The sequence below is a fragment of the Trematomus bernacchii genome, unplaced genomic scaffold, assembly GCF_902827165.1.
Source record: "Trematomus bernacchii unplaced genomic scaffold, fTreBer1.1, whole genome shotgun sequence".
Lineage (NCBI taxonomy): Eukaryota > Metazoa > Chordata > Actinopteri > Perciformes > Nototheniidae > Trematomus > Trematomus bernacchii.
Window position 1 is genome coordinate 2095419 of NW_022987571.1, and position 20197 is coordinate 2115615.

General features: G+C 46.2%; 1 protein-coding gene across 1 annotated transcript in view; it reads right to left on the reverse strand.

The window, feature by feature from the left end:
* Positions 1-2886: 2886 nt before the first annotated feature.
* sema4ab (sema domain, immunoglobulin domain (Ig), transmembrane domain (TM) and short cytoplasmic domain, (semaphorin) 4Ab) overlaps positions 2887-20197 on the reverse strand; it is a 47538-nt gene continuing 30227 nt past the window's right edge. The window contains 7 exon segments of the mRNA XM_034126252.1: positions 2887-4269; positions 4271-4302; positions 5315-5409; positions 5601-5764; positions 11468-11583; positions 16712-16901; positions 17482-17626. Of these exon segments, the coding sequence (XP_033982143.1) occupies positions 3553-4269; positions 4271-4302; positions 5315-5409; positions 5601-5764; positions 11468-11583; positions 16712-16901; positions 17482-17626 (1459 nt within the window). The 3' untranslated portion in view covers positions 2887-3552.

The window sequence follows — 20197 nt, forward strand, 5'->3', positions numbered from 1 at the left end:
GAAACATTTGAAAGTTTCCCATCATGTGTTGAAAAGGCTGAATAATTTGATATTTGAATGGTTCCTGCAGCTGGAATTAGGCTGAAGGAGTTAAATAAAGATATTACATGCAAGTCTGTCTGTCTGTCTGTGGGCATGTCTGCTCTGATTAGATGCTGCTTGTAGCTACAAAAACCAAGAATGTGTGTTGCTGAACTTAGCGGAGAAATGCAGAAAAGTGAAATGATTTGAATCAAATTGTTACAGCTCAAATGCATTGCAATGACTTTGTTGAAAACTTGAAAGTGAAATGTTAAACTGGAAGAGTAGGAAAAATAGTGAAGAAGCTTAATATTTAAAAGAAAAGGTTTAATGTATAGCCTCAATGTCCTGAAATAGCTGAATAATGTAATAGTTGAATGGTTTCTGCAGCTGAAAATAGGCTGAAGGAGTTACATATTAGATGTAAGTAGTAGTGAATGAATGTGTATTAAGAAGAGAAAAGAAAGTAAAAAGGCTTGGGAAAGCAGCAGAATATTTTGACTGCAAACTTTTTAACTAAAACCATGTGTCACCAATAATGTAAAAAAGATGTGGAACATGTTGAAGTCAGTATGCAGTCTCCATCAGACAGAAAACAATAGGCTGTTGCACAACATTCACACTAATGATAGCAGAATACAAAAATGTTCTTTTCTTTTTTAAATATGTCTGACACATTTTAGTTACATGAATTTTACATATCATTATAGCATAAAAACTCAACTCACACATGTGTGTTAGTCTGTTACTGTCTGTCTGCTCTTTAAATCACTTTTTAGACCACACTTTTTAAAGAATTGATTTCATGTGATTTGTGTTTCATTATTTTAGTCGGCTCTGATCTCTGTGATTTATTACTTGTTTGGTTGCTGGTTTTTAGTTCATTTCATTTTCTGCATGTATTGCATGTGTTCTGCTCTCCTGTGAAAGCACTGTGGAACTCAGTTTGAAAGGTGCTAATAAAGTTTGTTAATATTGGGATTATTCTTTTATTGCACAAGTATCCTAATGCTAAAATGGGAGCATACGCTAAATCACCAAGCAGCACCTTGATAACTAGTTAGCTATGCTAACATATTATTGTTATTTTGATATTCTGGTATAGTGTGCACCATAGAAAGCTCCGTTTATTTATTGCACTTTGTTCCTGCTGTAAAAAAAGAGGCTTTTTTTGACTCTTTTAGTCCTCATTCAGTCATTTACCAATTTTGGGTTTTCTGGAAATTGTAAAGTAGTCTATGCTTTTGATGAATGTATTAAGCGTGAACAGCATTTGTAAACTAATACTGTTACTACATTTCTTAATATGAAATATATTGGTTTCTTCTTTTCTAAGGTTACATTGTTACATAGAGTAAAGTCCAATTTTTCAAAATTGTTATTTATATGACCTTGTTTGCAAAGTAACGGAAATCAATCAGGTTACTTTTATATGTTGTTACTCTGATAAGGTTAATGATAACATTTCTGACATGTAATTGGTTATTGTAACAGATTACATTTTGAAAGTAACCCTCCAAACCCTGTTAGGAATGTGTCGAATGTGACCTGAGGACACAGGAAGGTCAATCAGTGATCCTGCAGGGAGCTGCTGTCTCACACACTAAGTGAATAAAGCATCTCAATACTTCATCCCTTCATGATGTGTATGTGGAAGCAGTACTCCTAAACACTACACAGCCCTACTCTGAAGATGGTTCTTTTCACATCATCATTTCTAGTGATTACCTCATGTCCTTGTACCTCCTTTAGTAATATTATGCAGCACCCATTCCTCTGAGAAAGAGTTGCTCTGGCCGGGTGACATTGATTACATATTTGTAATGGATCAGTCTGAAAATGTAGGATTTCTCTGCTCCTCATGTTGTCCTAGTTTAGTCTCTTTAAGGACTGCTGTACAGATCACACATTTCTTCTTAGTTTTCTTCTTTCTCCCATTTTCAGCAGCTGTCTGTCAGATGAGTAGGAGAGGGGGGGGGGGGGGGGATGTTTGGTGACTATTTGTTTTCACATGGTACCCTGCCTTTAAAGAGCCAGGATTCCTATGTTTCACAAATGTCCCTCATGGCACATTCCTAAAAGGATAAATAGACAGTGAACAATAAAAGAACACAACAAGTGGTTGAAAGACCTGTTGTCTTTCCTCTCTCTGTTTATCTGCTTTCACATGTCTGAAATGGGAAGGACTTAAGGAGTCTTAAAAGATCTTAAATTCTTTGCCAACAAATAATACATTATTAAAACACTATGTTCTCAGAATTCTGACTTTAATCTCAGAACTAAAACAAAGGAAATGTGGTTTATTGGCTACCCAATGGAAGTTCTTTATGCTTCAGAACATAAATGCGCCGTTGGCTGTCGTTGGACCTCAGGACACATCATTGGGCTTTAAATATGCCAAACTATGCCAGAACACTTGATTATAGATGTTCCGATAATCAAGAGATCTGTTACACACAATATTTGAATAAATGAGAACATATTTCAAATGATCTTTTACTGGCCCCGCCATCACGGAATAATTTCGTATTGTAAGTAAGAAGTCATTTACTGTAATTCACTTTTACAAACTAGAGTAGATTGGATAAGGATAAAATCACCCCATGTCAAATGTGATGCTAAATTGGGAAGGAGTGGTTCATGGCTTCAACAAAAAGGTTGTAGAAAGGAACAGTTTTGTTTATTTTTGTATTTGTTCTAGAAAAAAGCTGTGGGGCCTTCAGGGACCAACTCACCCGCTCCTCCTTCATGATTCTTCTTGACCCTCCTCACTGACTGCAGAGCAGTGTCTGGGAGCCAGGGGACAAAGGCAATCTAAAGCACCTCAGGTTTCTCTGTACCTCAGAAATCAGGTGAAGTCAGAAATCCAGATGTAACTTCTTTATTGGAGTTCATCAAAATCTGAGTGATAGCATATCATAGCTGCATGTTTACTGATGTTGTATCCAAATGGTGTGTATGACGCACAGGAAGTCAGTGTAGAGTGGACCGACAGCTCATCTGTAGCCAAGGCACGTTCACATGATGCGTTACACCATCTCACAAACACACACACACATCAACAAGCTACAGGCCTGACCTCTGTTCTACACAACACATAAAAAGAGTATATGACCCGGACCACGTAGCGATGAAACAATACTGACTCACTGGAGCTAACCCAGGCTCCAAAATGTGTTTGGCAAAGCAAATCAGCTGAGAAGCATGTCCTAATATTCTGTTCATGTGTGTTTTGAATTTATTCTTGAAAATGCAATTAGCCCATAAAAAACATTAGTATCCGTAGTGGTCACTTTCCTTGCATCAAACACTGAGTGGTCCCTAAAACATTTAAAGGGCCAGCAGCACCTTTCTGTGTATGAACACACAGCATATTCCTGTGTAACAGTCTGAAGTACCACAGAGTTTCTGTCATCCTATTGACCCAGATCCAACCTATCAGGATGAGTCGGCAGTATTTGTACCGTGTCATTGGCTGTGCAAACAGATCTGGTACCTGACGCCCCCCCCCCACCTCTGATGTAACACTGCTCAGATGGGGGTGTTGGGCAAATGTCCGTTAGATCCTGTGAGGGCCCCGTTACAAGCGAAGCCACGGCCCTGTCCGTTACGTTTGCTCAGAACCTGGCCCCCCTGGAGGCCCTCCTGCTCCACAGGGGTCCTTCTGTCAGAGTCTCTGCTGGGGGGCCCCGCCTGGGGGGCTGTCCGGCTCCGGCAGCGCTGTCTGAAGACGTACAGCAGCATGGTGATGAGCAGACTCAGGCTCAGCACCAGCAGCACAGACACCACCACCAGCTCCTTCAGGTAGCAGGGGCCCTGCGCCGCCTGCAGGGGGCCCCTGTCCCAGAGCTCCGCCTCTTTAGGCTCCTCCGCCCACAGGGACACGTTCCTGCTGGTGGGTGTCGGCTCAGTCTCTATTCGACTTGTTTCTGTTCTCTCGGGCCCCGCAGAGGGACGCAGCCGGGCCCCTGCCTCTGTGGTGGGGATGGGGGGGTTCTGGGGCCAGCTGTGGCTGCTGGGGGTCTGAGCCACAGGGCCGCTCCCCTGCTTGACGTGGTAGATGACCACAGTCTGCTGGTAGCCGTTCTCCGTGGACAGGCAGAGGTAGGGGCCCAGCGTGGCAGGGGTGGCCACAAAGCTCAGGCTGCCGTCCCCCAGGATCAGGTACAGGTCTGGGGTCAGCCGGCTGTTGGGACGCTCCCACAGCTGCTGGGACAGCAGGGACGCTGCGGGACACTGCAGACGCACCCACCTCGTTCAGAGACACCGACACCAGCTCACCTGAGGACCAGGGGGGGGGGGGGGGGGGGGGCAGAATACTCAGGCTGTTGAAAGGCGGGGCCCTGTTTAATCCTATGTAAGGTGCTCAGTGGCCATGCAGCCAAAATGACCTGAGTGACTCACGTATGTGGCTCCATAGAGCATGTGCACTTGAGTTTCCCTTAAGCCCCGCCTCCGATCCATCGATCTCAGCTCAGCCAAATGAATGGAGGGAATATAAATCTTAAGGTTTGCCTTAGACATTTGTCGTAAAATATCTATTTCTTCTATTTACTAACCAAAATATTTTCTCTAACTCCAAGGTGTTAAGTAATTGTTTCCAATATATATACCTAGCTTATAATATCCATGCTGTTTAGTAGGGGGCTCAGCCTTAGACCAGTTTCTTGTTATTGCTTTCTTGCTTGCATTTACAGCATCTTAGATAAGTATCTATCATTATCAAACACACAATCATTTGTATTTCAAAAGGTATAACATTTTTCAGTCCTTGGGTATTGAATAACCCAGAATGTGTCTGATAGCAGCATGCACATTTTCTCGTTAAGTATTTAGTTTATCACATTCCCAGATAATGTGTGTGTGATTTGCCTCTTTGTTCCCACATAGCCGCCAGCGTTTTACAACTTTTAAGTCCAATTTATTTTAATAAGGGCTATAACAGTGTTCAGGCATTGCATTAGATTTTCCTAAATAAAATGTTGTCTCTTTCCCAATGTAAGTCAATGGGAAACTCTTTTTTGGCCCAGTGACGTCACAAACTGACACGGAAGTTGTAGTACTGCCGTTTGGCCACCCCACAAAAAATAGCTTTAGTCCCCCTTTCCTGGGGGCTTGAGCAAATCCCACAAAACACCAAGACCCTCCATATTCTCTTCACAGCGTCACCAGATATCAATAAACTACCAGCCTTCGTGGGATAATCAGAATAATCTAATGGGAAATGTAGATTTTCTATGAATAATGTTTTATATAGTGTTTAACCTGCCATAGACTCAAACAAGTGACTCACCTGCAGGCAGTTTGTTTGGACTGAACCGGGCTCTGTGTGAGAATGAAACACTGTTGCACGCCTCTTCAACATTCCCTCTGTCTACATCCTGGCCTCTGAGGACGGAGAACAGTCACATGGTCATAGTGGGACAGAGACTGATTTAAACATATTGTTGTTACTAGTGTGTACAATGACATTTAATGCAATATGTAGCCTTAAGACGTTCTTTATTAAAAAGCACAGTATCATAAATCATCATAATCCCCCCCTTCCAACATGACATTGAAAGTATCTTGGCACTCACAGACTGGCCTGGCTGTTGGAGGCCCCCACACAGGCCCTGCTGGCCGGGTCCCAGCCACAGAAGGGGTCCCGGGCCAGGACACACTGAGGACAGGTCCAGTAGAAGGAGCAGTTTGCTGTTGGAACCCTCACCACCCCCTCTGAGGAGCCCACATAGATCATACCCTGCAGAGAGAAGAGAGTCAAGCCGTTACAACAGAACACTCATCCTGAGATGGGCCCAGGCCAGTAAGACTAGCATCAGAGTTTAAGAGTGTAAACAGATGGTTACTTATTAGTCCTAGCCGGCAGTTAGGCTGTAATGATGAGCTTGTGTTTCTGTATTTTAAGAACGAATGAATCAACATTTTTAAATGTATGCACGCCTGGAAGTTCCTTAGTGTCCAAATGTTCAACATCTTCTAACCAGCATTACTGCGTGTACTTTAACCTCAGGAGGACAAGCTTATGATGAGACAATTCACTATCGTTAATAAATCGTTGTGGCACATCTAGATTCCAATGCTATCTTGAAACTTGGATGAGTGTCCCTCAGTGTGTCTCTCAGTGTGTCTCTCAGAGTGTCCCTCAGTGTGTCTCTCAGAGTGTCCCTCAGAGTGTCTCTCAGAGTGTCCCTCAGAGTGTTCCTCAGTGTGTCCCTCAGTGTGTCCCTCAGAGTGTCCCTCAGAGTGTCTCTCAGAGTTTCCCTCAGAGTGTCCCTCAGAGTGTCCCTCAGAGTGTCCCTCAGAGTGTCCCTCAGAGTGTCCCTCAGTGTGTCCCTCAGTGTGTCCCTCAGAGTGTCCCTCAGAGTGTCTCTCAGAGTTTCCCTCAGAGTGTCCCTCAGTGTGTCTCTCAGAGTGTCCCTCAGAGTGTCCCTCAGTGTGTCCCTCAGAGTGTCCCTCAGAGTGTCCCTCAGTGTGTTCCTCAGTGTGTCCCTCAGAGTGTCCCTCAGAGTGTCCCTCAGAGTGTCCCTCAGAGTGTCCCTCAGTGTGTTCCTCAGTGTGTCCCTCAGTGTGTCTCTCAGAGTGTCCCTCAGAGTGTCCCTCAGAGTGTCCCTCAGAGTGTCCCTCAGAGTGTCCCTCAGTGTGTTCCTCAGTGTGTCCCTCAGTGTGTCTCTCAGAGTTTCCCTCAGAGTGTCCCTCAGAGTGTCCCTCAGAGTGTCCCTCAGAGTGTCCCTCAGTATGTCCCTCAGTGTCTCTCTCAGTGTGTCCCTCAGTGTGTCTCTCCGTGTGTCCCTCCGTGTGTCTCTCAGAGTGTCCCTCCGTGTGTCTCTCCGTATGTCCCTCAGTGTGTCCCTCAGTGTGTCCCTCAGTGTGTCTCTCCGTGTGTCTCTCAGAGTGTCCCTCCGTGTGTCTCTCCGTGTGTCCCTCAGTGTGTCCCTCAGTGTGTCCCTCAGTGTGTCTCTCCGTATGTCCCTCCGTGTGTCTCTCAGAGTGTCTCTCAGTGTGTCCCTCAGTGTGTCTCTCCGTATGTCCCTCAGTGTGTCCCTCAGTGTGTCTCTCCGTGTGTCCCTCAGTGTGTCCCTCCGTGTGTCTCTCAGAGTGTCCCTCAGAGTGTCCCTCAGTGTGTCCCTCAGTGTGTCTCTCAGTGTGTCTCTCCGTGTGTCCCTCCGTGTGTCTCTCAGAGTGTCCCTCAGAGTGTCCCTCCGTGTGTCTCTCAGAGTGTCTCTCAGTGTGTCCCTCAGTGTGTCTCTCCGTATGTCCCTCAGTGTGTCCCTCAGTGTGTCTCTCCGTGTGTCCCTCAGTGTGTCCCTCAGTGTGTCTCTCAGTGTGTCTCTCCGTGTGTCCCTCAGTGTGTCTCTCAGTGTGTCTCTCAGTGTGTCCCTCAGTGTCCCTCAGTGTGTCCCTCAGTGTGTCCCTCTCAGTGTGTCCCTCAGTGTGTCCCTCAGAGTGTCCCTCAGTGTGTGCCTCTCAGTATGTCCCTCAGTGTGTCTCTCAGTGTGTCCCTCAGTGTGTCTCTCAGTGTGTCTCTCAGAGTGTCCCTCAGTGTGTCCCTCAGTATGTCCCTCAGTGTGTCCCTCAGTGTGTCTCTCCGTGTGTCCCTCAGTGTGTCTCTCAGTGTGTCCCTCAGTGTGTCTCTCAGAGTGTCCCTCAGTGTGTCTCTCAGTGTGTCCCTCAGCGTGTCCCTCAGCGTGTCCCTCAGTGTGTCCCTCCGTGTGTCTCTCAGTGTCCCTCAGAGTGTGTCCCTCAGTGTGTCCCTCAGAGTGTCCCTCAGTGTCTCTCAGTAGGCTCGTTTGAGATGAGCGAGACCAACGCAGACCTGCGCAATTGCGACCGCCGTCTTGCTAGTGCGTTGCATGATGGTTAGTCATTTTGTCCGACTTGCTCTGGAGGCTCGACTTGCTCTGGAGGCTCGACTTGCTCTGGAGGCTCGACTTGCTCTGGAGGCTCGACTACATGAGACGTTGAAATCTCGCGGGACAAAGACGCCGGCAGCCTGGAGAGCGAGGCGGAGCAGTTTCTCTCCACGAGCTGCAGAAGAGCGAAATGCTTGATGGGAAACGACTCGCTGGTATCTCGAGCTGAGCGCTCATTGGTGGGTTTTACCCCGTGCTGGTGATGAAACTCTCCATTGGCTCGGCAAAAGTGTGTTGTTGTTTTGAGTCAGTTTCACTTCCATTCACATCTTTCATCATTGTTCCACAATGAAATTAATATCTATATATGTTATACTATACTTGCACTGCTTACCGTTTTCATACTTTATATATCTTAGCATATTCATACACACTGCTCATACTGCTCACAGGCTGCTGTGTATATCTAGTGTATTCATACACACTGTTCATACTGTTCATACTGCTCACAGGCTACTGTGTATATCTCGTGTATTCATACACACTGTTCATACTGTTCATACTGCTCACAGGCTGCTGTTTATATCTAGTGTACTCGTACACACTGTTCATACTGTTCATACTGCTCACAGGCTGCTGTGTATATCTAGTGTATTCATACACACTGTTCATACTGTTCATACTGCTCACAGGCTACTGTGTATATCTCGTGTATTCATACACACTGTTCATACTGTTCATACTGCTCACAGGCTGCTGTTTATATCTAGTGTATTCATACACACTGTTCATACTGCTCACAGGCTGCTGTGTATATCTAGTGTATTCATACACACTGTTCATACTGCTCACAGGCTGCTGTGTATATCTAGTGTATTCATACACACTGTTCATACTGCTCACAGGCTGCTGTGTATATCTAGTGTATTCATACACACTGTTCATACTGCTCATAGGCTGCTGTTTATATCTAGTGTACTCGTACACACTGTTCATACTGTTCATACTGATCACAGGCTGCTGTGTATATCTAGTGCAGGGGTCGGCAACCTTTTTGATATGAAGTGCCATTACAAAAAAAAATTGTTATCAGCGTGCCGACGATCGTGAATTATCAACAGGAGGGCGGGGGGAGCCTCGCTGCGGGGAAGCAGTGTGTGGACCTGTCAGCACAACTTACCTGATGCAGAATTTAATAAACAAATTTAAATAATTGGTTTAAACGGCATAATAATAAGGACGATCGTCCGTTCTGTGATTCTCCAGAACACACATGTTATGATATTAGGGTCATGCAGAGTGAGATGAGATCGCTGTCCCTTTAAGAGAGAGAGAGAGGGGTGTGCATGTGCATGTGTGTGTGTGGATGGTAGAGCGAGAGTGAGCGAGCGTGTGTATGTTTCTGGAAGTGAAACGAGGCAGCAGAAAAACAGAGGTCTGTGATGTGTTTTGTGAAACAGAAGAACAGCTAAATAAATGCAACGGCCTCCCAAGAAGAGCTCGCCTCTCTCCAGTCATTTAAGCTAAAGTGGGTTATTGAACCTGAAGCTTGTTGCTTCTGCCCTGGGAGACGACAGAGAGTCATCCCCCCTGTTTCCTCGACTACGGTCTGGGAGCCGACAGGAAAGTTCAACACACAGATGGCCAGTCCGCCCCTTTGTAGCATATTATTTCAATGAGAGATGAGCAGATCGCCACTGGGCTTTCAACTAAAGACACAGCCACGCAAAAACTGCGGCATTTGTAAAGCTCCTTATGGGTACTGCAATTTGTGAAGTGCTTTCCTCTGTGGTGAAACAATCGGAGGAGGAAAGCGGCAGAAAGTCGCCTGGAGTTAAAGAGAGCGGGGCTGCGTTGCGTGCACGGGGAGACGCGCCCTGGCGGCGGTCTCGTTCAGGATCCGAAAATATTTTTTTAATACTTTGCACACTTATTCCACTTATTCCTAGTGTGCCACTGGTTACGGTGGCACGCGTGCCAGGGGTTGCCGACCCCTGATCTAGTGTATTCATACCCCTCACTGTTTATTCATCATTCAATTCATTCTATATTTTATTCTGTACATTGTGTACATTACTTTTCACTTCACTGCTTGTTGCACTCCTGGTTAGAAGCTAAACTGCATTTCGTTGTCTCAGTACCTGTAATCTGTGCAATAACAATAAAGTTGAATCTAATCTTGAGCAGGAACAAATGTATTTACTTAGTACATATCTGACATTAACGATTAAACACATGTGTGCATTCTTTATAAATGCAAACCGGTCAAGACCACTGACGGAAGTAGTTTTGAAAAGTAATAAGTGATTCTGTCTTTTACATGTAGGATTCAACCCCCCTTGTATTGATTTGTTTTAAAATGAACAGACACTTGAGTCATTCATTTGTAGTGATATCATAATTGTGGGATTTCTATTGCATCCACTTCATCTGCAACGAAGAACGCCAACGCAATTTCCGCCTTTGCAAACCGAGTCAAGCCGACTCCGAGTTGTCCGACTTCAGGCGAGCTTTTTGAGACCTCCCCCGGCTGCAATCGGCTATTCTCGTCTACTTTCGAGGCGAGCCGCAGCTCATCTCAAACAAGCCTAGTGTGTCCCTCAGTGTGTCCCTCAGTGTGTCCCTCAAAGTGTCCCTCAGAGTGTCCCTCAGTGTGTGCCTCAGTGTGTGCCTCAGTGTGTCCCTCAAAGTGTCCCTCAGAGTGTCCCTCAAAGTGTCCCTCAGTGTGTGCCTCAGTGTGTCCCTCAGTGTGTTCCTCAGAGTGTCCCTCAGTGTGTGCCTCAGTGTGTGCCTCAGTGTGTCCCTCAGAGTGTCCCTCAGTGTGTTCCTCAGTGTGTCCCTCAGTGTGTTCCTCAGAGTGTCCCTCAGTGTGTGCCTCAGTGTGTCCCTCAGTGTGTGCCTCAGTGTGTGCCTCAGTGTGTGCCTCAGTGTGTCCCTCAGTGTGTGCCTCAGTGTGTGCCTCAGTGTGTCCCTCAGTGTGTTCCTCAGAGTGTCCCTCAGTGTGTGCCTCAGTGTGTGCCTCAAAGTGTCCCTCAGAGTGTCCCTCAAAGTGTCCCTCAGTGTGTGCCTCAGTGTGTCCCTCAGAGTGTCCCTCAGAGTGTCCCTCAGTGTGTCTCTCAGTGTGTCCCTCAGAGTGTCCCTCAAAGTGTCCCTCAGTGTGTGCCTCAGTGTGTCCCTCAGTGTGTCCCTCAGAGTGTCCCTCAGTGTGTCTCTCAGTGTGTCCCTCAGAGTGTCCCTCAGTGTGTCCCTCAGAGTGTCCCTCAAAGTGTCCCTCAAAGTGTCCCTCAGAGTGTCCCTCAGAGTGTCCCTCAGAGTGTCCCTCAGTGTGTCCCTCAGAGTGTCCCTCAGAGTGTCCCTCAGAGTGTCCCTCAGTGTGTCCCTCAGAGTGTCCCTCAGAGTGTCCCTCAGTGTGTCCCTCAGAGTGTCCCTCAGTGTGTCTCTCAGAGTGTCCCTCAGTGTGTCCCTCAGAGTGTCCCTCAGTGTGTCCCTCAGAGTGTCCCTCAGTGTGTCCCTCAGAGTGTCCCTCAGTGTGTCCCTCAGAGTGTCCCTCAGAGTGTCCCTCAGTGTCCCTCAGTGTGTCCCTCAGAGTGTACCTTGGCTGTGGACAGCTTCAGGCTCTTGATTGGCTGAGGCTGCTCAAACACCTGCACCTCCTCTATGACGTGGGCCCCGCCCTGCAGCAGCACCGCTTTGTGAAGGTACCCCGACTCTGAAACAGTGTTAGTGGACACATTTATACATTATACATACATGTTATATTATACATATACAAGTCGACACTTCCCCCACTGAATTCATGCTTACAGAGGTCATCACACAAATATAATATAAAACTTAAATACATCACCAAACCCCGCCCCTCCCGCCGTGGTGGTGGCCTTGCTGTAATCCACAACCAGAACATCCAGATCACAGAACTCACCCTCACCTCAGTATCATCCTTTGAATTCATTGCCTTCAAAGCCCCTCCCTCACTGACAGTCATCCTCATCTACCGGCCTCCTAAACCTCATCCCTCTCTGATTTCACTGAATTCCTCACACTTGCCTCATCCCTCTCTCAACGTCTGTTACTACTTGGTGACCTCAACATTCACATTGACTCACCCACCTGCAAATCCAAATTCACAACCCTACTGGACAATTTCTCTATCACCCAACATGTCACCTTCCTCACCCATGACAAAGGACACATCCTTGATCTCGTCTGCTCTACCAACCTCCCAGTGCTTGACCTCCACCCTTGCCCATTTCCCCTCTCCGACCACAAACTCATACAATTCACCATTGCCTCCCCCACCCGAAACCCCTGCCCACCCAGAAACATCACATTCCGTAATCTACACTCCATTGACCATAACCATCTCTCCGAACTGCTATCGTCTAATCTCCCCCTGGACGCAACCCTCAGCTCACCTGATGATCTGCTCAACCACCTCAACTCCACCCTACTCACCTCCCTCAACACTTTAGCCCCCCTCAAAAATAAAACTGTCACTTTCAAGACCTCCTCACCCTGGTTCACACCCGCACTCCGTAAAATGAAGCAGCGAGGCCGCCAACTTGAACGTCTTTCAAAGAAATCATCCCTCACAGTCCATCACATAAGCTACAAACTCCATCTCAATGCATACAAAGATGCTCTTATTGCCGCTAAATCTGCCTACCTCTCCAACATCTTCACTGACCCCTCCCGTAACCCCAGGACCCTCTTCTCCACAGTTAACAAGCTCTTCAAACCCCGTGCTGATATTTTTTATTTTATTTAACCTTTATTTAACCAGATAAAAACATTGAGATAAAATCTCATTTTCAATGCTGACCTGGCCAAGAAGGCAGCAACGTTACACATAACACATAACACAAACATATAAAATACAGAGAACATAACTAAGAAAACAAAAGACGAAAAAGCAGTCACTACATTGTGCACATTAGGACAGTAAATATATATGATAACCTCCCTACTTCTACTTCCGCTACTTGCAGCTCATTCCTCCAATTTTTTGCAGACAAAATTAACGCCATTAGCCACTCCTTCTCAACTCCATCTGATATACAAGCATCTCCCCCAACCTCCACCACTTCTCCCCCATCTCCCTTGACCTCCTGACTCCGGTTCAACCTGGTTACCCCACTCCATCTGATCGGTTCCTCAAATCCCACAACCTGCTCCCTTGACCCTCTACCCACTCCTCTCCTGAAGTCCTGCCTCCCCGTCCTCTGCCCCTATCTTGCTAACCTTTTCAACTCCTCGCTGTCCCATGGAACCGTCCCCTCTGCCTTCAAAACTGCTGCCTCAAAAAACCCGGACTTGATCCATCCTCCCTCACTAATTACCGCCCCATCTCCAACCTACCATTCCTCTCAAAAACTCTTGAACGCATTGTAGCCAAACAAATTCACTGCCATCTCCAAAGCAACCAGCTTTACGAACCCCTTCAGTCTGGATTTCATCCTCACCACAGTACAGAAACGGCACTCGTCAAAGTCCTCAATGACCTCCTCACCTCTGCTGACACTGGTTCCCTCAATATTCTCATCCTCCTCGACCTGAGTGCAGCCTTCGATACCGTGAGCCACAACATCCTGCTCACCCGACTCAGGGACATTGGTATTGAAGGTATTGCACTCAGATGGCTCCAGTCCTACCTCACTGATCGATCCCACTTCATCTCCCTCCCCAACCACTCCTCTGCCACAGCCTCAGTCACTCAAGGCGTTCCTCAAGGATCAGTACTTGGCCCCCTCCTCTTCATCATTTACATCCTCCCCCTCGGTCAGATACTCCGCCACTTCAACCTAGGGGTGCATACCGGTTCCCGGTATTACCGAAATACCGGTTACTGGTGGCTACGGTATACCGTACCGAAATCAGATCCGGTTTTCGATACTTTTTTTTTTTTTTTTTTTTATAAAAGTGAGGCATAATATCCTTAAACTTGTGCCCAAACCGTCGGAATTACGATGTCAATTTCGCAGTGAAACTCCGCAACCAAGTCACTTAGACTTTAAAAATCTAAAGTGTGGCTGCATATGACTGCCAGTTTGAATGGTGGGGTCTGTAACCCTGCCAGTCTGAATGGTGGGGTCTGTAACCACTGCCAGTCTGAATGGTGGGGTCTGTAACCCTGCCAGTCTGAATGGTCGGGTCTGTAACCACTGCCAGTCTGAATGGTGGGGTCTGTAACCACTGCCAGTCTGAATGGTGGGGTCTGTAACCCTGCCAGTCTGAATGGTCGGGTCTGTAACCACTGCCAGTCTGAATGGTGGGGTCTGTAACCACTGCCAGTCTGAATGGTGGGGTCTGTAACCCTGCCAGTCTGAATGGTCGGGTCTGTAACCACTGCCAGTCTGAATGGTGGGGTCTGTAACCACTGCCAGTCTGAATGGTGGGGTCTGTAACCCTGCCAGTCTGAATGGTCGGGTCTGTAACCCTGCCAGTCTGAATGGTGGGGTCTGTAACCACTGCCAGTCTGAATGGTGGGGTCTGTAACCACTGCCAGTCTGAATGGTGGGGTCTGTAACCACTGCAAGAAGTTTATTTCTGGGAAAGGTGGCAACACATCCAATCTCCAACCAATGCTGTCTCGTATGGCAACCAAGTACCTTTGTGTTCAGGGAAGCAGCGTGCCAAGCGAGAGAGTGTTCAGTTTAGCAGGTGATATCCTACGTTGTGAAAGGGCCCGTTTGGATCCAGAGAGAGCAGATATGCTCATCTTCTTGAAGATGAATGCACAAAACTGAACTGTGATGGGATTTGTTTTCTTTCATCAGGCAAATGTTGATTTTAATGATGCTATTTGTTTTATGTGCAATGCCGAGATCTCATGATCCTTTATGTGTTCTCTGGTCAGTTGAATCTCAGGTTGAATATTGATTATACTGGTGCTATTTTATTTTTCCATTGACAAGATGTGCTATTCCCGCCTGATGGTTGTTATAAATGATATTGCAGAATCAGTTTTCTTCATAGATAACGTGTTATTCATTATTTGTTCAGTACTAAAAGGTCCAAGTCCCACAATTGAATTTAATATTCATTTGACATGTTAACTATATAATAAAGCGCTTCATGGGAGTAATTGCGGGATGATAAAATGTTTCCCTTATGCAACATGAAAGTATCACGATATGTATCGGTTGAGTATCGGTATCGTTCAGTGGTATCGGTATCGGTATCGCAAAAAAGTCAACGATATGCATCCCTACTTCAACCTGGACTTCCACTGCTATGCTGATGACACTCAGATCTACCTCAGCACCAAATCCCTCCATAACCCACCCCTCACCCACATCGATTCCTGTCTGACAGATATTAAAACTTGGATGCAACACAACCTCCTCAAACTGAACAGCAACAAAACAGAACTCCTCCTAATCGGCTCTAAATCCACCCTCAGCAAGGTCACTAACATAACACTCACCATCGATGGCACCACTGTTTCCCCCTCCAATCAGGCACGTAACCTTGGCGTAATCTTTGACCCCACCCTCTCCCTCGAACCTCACATCCACCAAACAGTCAAAACATCATTTTTCCACCTCTGCAATATTGCAAAAATCCGACCCTCTCTCACCCGCCCCGCAGCCGAACGACTAATCCATGCCTTCATTTCCTCCCGCCTTGACTACTGCAACTCACTTCTTTACGGCATCAGCACTATATCCCTCAATGGACTCCAACGGGTTCAAAATGCAGCTGCACGTCTCCTCACGCATACCAAATCATGGCATTAATTTCATTTCATTTCAAACCTTTATTTAACCAGATTGGTCCCATTGAGATCATAGATCTATTTTTCAAGGGAGACCTGCAAGGACTGGGGCATCACATCACCCCAGTCCTCAAAGACCTCCACTGGCTTCCTGTCTCCCATCGCAACAACTACAACATTCTGGTCCTCACCTACAAAGCACTCCACCATCTGGCCCCCCCATATCTCACAAACCTTCTCACCCCCTATAAACCCCCACGGTCCCTCAGATCCACCGCAGCCGGACTCCTATCCATTCCCACATCCACACTCTGTAGCTTTGGGGACAGAGCCTTCTCAGTGGCAGCTCCTAGGCTCTGGGATTCCCTCCCCCAAGATCTCCGTGACTCTGAGTCCCTCACAGTCTTTCAGTCCCACCTCAAAACCAATCTCTTCAACTCTGTCTACCCATAAGCCCCCCTCTCAATGAACTTCCTCTTGACTGCCTTTTCTGTTTTTGTTTGCCTGTCCTTGTTTGTCTACCCTCCCTCATACTGTAAAGCGTCTTTGAGTTGTAGAAAAGCGCTATATAAATAAAATGTATTATTATCACACTGTTCAAATGCGGTCAATCTCCTACCATCAGCATATTTTGGAGTGGTTTTTTATGATTTTACTTTGAGTCACTTTTTACAAGTATATGTTATGTATGTAGGGTTTTTTCCACAAAATATATATATTTTTGAAAGAGCGACAGAGAATAGAAGAAGAAAACGTCCTGTTTTAGGGTCAGTGAAGCGCTTCTTTAAAGTTACACTGTTCTGGACTGGAAAACAAACTCACCATCAATACTCTCCTGTAATGATAATCACTGATGTTCTGGATAATAACCAGTTGACTTTGTTAAACTTATACCAGTACCTCCATTTCTCAACTGCTACACTTCTTCCTCCTTTAGCTTTGTTTTGGTGGCAGCCCTTGTGTTTACCTATGCTAATAATAAAACAACAACAACATTATCAAGTGGATTCATCATTCAGCACACCTGGGTGAGGGCACATTTGAATGGAAGGAGACTGGAGTTGACTTCTCCCAGAAAAATCAAACATTATAATGACAGGGTCCTGCTGGGGGGGCTGACCTGTGAGCAGGAACAGCACGGTGTAGCTCCGGGTGCCGGCGCCCTGCACCCTCTGCACCCTCAGGTGTGTGTAGCTGTGCTCAGCGGACACCACCGTCACACTCCTCCCCACCGGCCGCACGCTGTCGTCTGCCAGGAAGTTATCTTTGACGAAGCGCAGCGCGTTGTCCGAGGCGTTGTGCAGGCCACACTGACACAGGCAGGGAGAGAGAAATACAGATACACACTGGGTCACATCTAATTATAATATGAATGTGAAATGAATATCTTACATGCAGGTCAATTCAACTGCTTAATCCAATTTAATTCAAATGGTTTTTAAGGGATGCACGATTTGAAATAGAAAAACGAATTGAGATTATTTTTTGATTTAACTCAGAAGATAGCATCGCAAGGGCTCCAACGACAAAAAGCAATGGGATCTTTCTGTTGGATTTGATCATTTTGAAGAAAATATGGCAAAATAAGGCAATCTGATGTTTATGGTACTTACACATTTTGTTCAGCAGGATAATCTCCACATATTAACACCCCTTCATCATTTGTGGAGCCTTAATGTAATCTCCAGAATAAAAAGCCAATATAAGGCTGTACACAAACGACAGCAGTCACATGGCTGCGCATCACATTACTTTTATTTGCACTCCTTATCATTTGACTCTTTCCAGCTCTGTATTGAAGCTGCTGCACAACTGTTTCAGTAATAATGTTCCTCTGCATGAGCGAGGTTCTATCCTTGTTCCATATTCATATGATCAGAGAGTGTTTACCTCTCCTGGATTGGCAACCTTCTCTTGAACCCGTGTGCTCCACTGTAGCGTGTCCCTGTTCAGGACTTTGTAGTTCCCAGAGAACACTGATTTGATGTCAGCCAGGCGGAATGAGCACACTGCTGAGCGTGCGGAGTTCACAGACCTAGGTAATGGAGGGAAAAACATGAAAGACTCCGTTAGATAACTGTGACCGAAAGCACCGCTCAACAAGAGTAAGCAAAACCTGACATACACTTTATATTATCTTCAATGCTTCTTTCAACATGCCTGGTTTCTCTCTCTATACACTGAGTTAGTTAGATGTAATACAACAGTTGGTGTTTCCTTAGGTGTATAGCTCTGCCTCAAGCTTTGGAATACCAGGGTTCATACACTTTTTCACCAATGATTTTCCATGACTTTTCCAGGACCTTCATCTCATTTTCCATGATCAAAAGATGACTCTTTCTCAGCGTACCACTGAAAATGGTTTATTTGAACATGGAACAGGAAAATAAGGTCTGCATATGAAACATGTTGTGCCTATCTAAAACAAATCCAATAGGCTTACTAGCTTCTACACGCTAAAGCAACTCAAATCTCTCACCAGCAAAACACCTCGACAGTTAAATGCCATTTTACGTATTTATTATCATTATAGTATTACTATTTCGGCGATTAGATAAAATATAAATTATATTTGATGCAACTTTAGTTACAGTTCCATGACTTTTCCAAAACTTTGGGAAAAATATTGTTTTCCATAACTTTTCCAGGGCCTGGAATTAGCTTTTTTTTGGTGACTTTTCCAGGTTTTTATTGACCGTAAGAACCCTGGAATACACATGTTGCTAAATGCATGAATTTCCCAGTGTTTCTACAACATGTAAGATTCTGTACGATCCCATTTAAATGACACCTCTCCGTGTACTCAAAAAGCACAAATCATTCGAGACTGTCTGTATTTATGATCAGGACTGTGGTGGAACAGTCTTTTATGCTGAGGAATGTTTCTAACTGAGTGAAGTTGGTGGAATTGTCTAAATGCTGAGGAAAGCTACTTCCTTTCGTATCTATCAAAGATAATGCCATCCCATAATTCCGTGTAGCAGCTAAATCTAAAACGACCGCAGACATATTTAAATGCATGCTATGGATCACATTTGAAAAACTTCCATCTCAGGAGGTGTGATTGTGATTAAGAAAGGAATCTTTACTTTAACTGTTCAGCACTAGCTAGCATTGCCAAAGCCACTGTCCCAAAGAGCCGCTGTGAATGTTATCAGGGCATTTGCTAGTGTAGAATCATCTACTGCTGCTATCTGCTCCTACAGGGGTGACTCTGCTGTCTCACACTGCTGTGACACTTCAAGAAACACTCGGTCTTCACCCCACCTAAAGAACGAGTGCAGAACATTTGTCATGGATCAGTTGTGCTTCATCCAATCCAATCCACTTTATTTGTATAGCACATCATAAAAACAGAGGGTTTACCTCAAACATAACATTATAATAAAATATAATATTACAATAATAGATAAAAGGCACACATAAGAAAAGATAAAAGGATAAGAATGAATACACGGTACATAGGCTATGGACAGACAGTAAAAGCATACAAATGGATAAAACAGCTCAGACTGACTCGAAAGCGAGGGAAAAGAGGTGGGTCTTTAGGCGGGACTTCAAAGTTTGAAGGGTGGGCGGCAATTTGACATGGGGGGGGCAGGTCGTTCCAGAGCCTGGGGGCTACCGCTGAGAAGGCTCGGTCTCCCCTGGTCTTTTTCCTGGTTTTAGGGACTACCAGCAGCAGCTGATCAGCCGACCTCAAAGCCCTTGAGGCGGTGTACACCTTTAGGAGGTCGGAGATGTACTGAGGGGCCAGCCCATTAAGAGATTTAAAAACAAACAATAGAATCTTAAAATGAACTCTAAAATGGACAGAAAGACAGAGGAGGGAAGCCAGTGGAGGGAAGCCAGAGGAGGGAAGCCAGAGGAGGGAAGCCAGAGGAGGGAAGCCAGAGGAGGGAAGCCAGAGGAGGGAAGCCAGTGGAGGGAAGCCAGAGGAGGGAAGCCAGAGGAGGGAAGCCAGAGGAGGGAAGCCAGAGGAGGGAAGCCAGAGGAGGGAAGCCAGAGGAGGGAAGCCAGAGGAGGGAAGCCAGAGGAGGGAAGCCAGTGGAGGGAAGCCAGAGGAGGAGGGAAGCCAGAGGAGGGAAGCCAGAGGAGGGAAGCCAGAGGAGGGAAGCCAGTGGAGGGAAGCCAGAGGAGGGAAGCCAGAGGAGGGAAGCCAGAGGAGGGAAGCCAGAGGAGGGAAGCCAGTGGAGGGAAGCCAGAGGAGGGAAGCCAGAGGAGGAGGGAAGCCAGAGGAGGGAAGCCAGAGGAGGGAAGCCAGTGGAGGGAAGCCAGTGGAGGGAAGCCAGAGGAGGGAAGCCAGAGGAGGGAAGCCAGAATAGGTGTGATGTGCTCATGCTTGCGTGTTCCAGTAAGCAGCCGAGCCGCAGCGTTTTGTACCAGCTGCAGGCGTGCCAGCGAGGTCTGGTTTAGGCCGGCATAAAGTGCATTACAGTAATCTAAACGAGTTGAAACAAAGTCATGAATTACACGCTCAAAGTCTAAAAAGGATAAAAACCGGTTTAATTTTGGACAGGAGCCTCAGGTGATAAAAACTGGACTCAACCACAGAGTTTATCGGTTTATCTAGTTTAAAAGCACTGTCGATTTTGACGCCCAGATT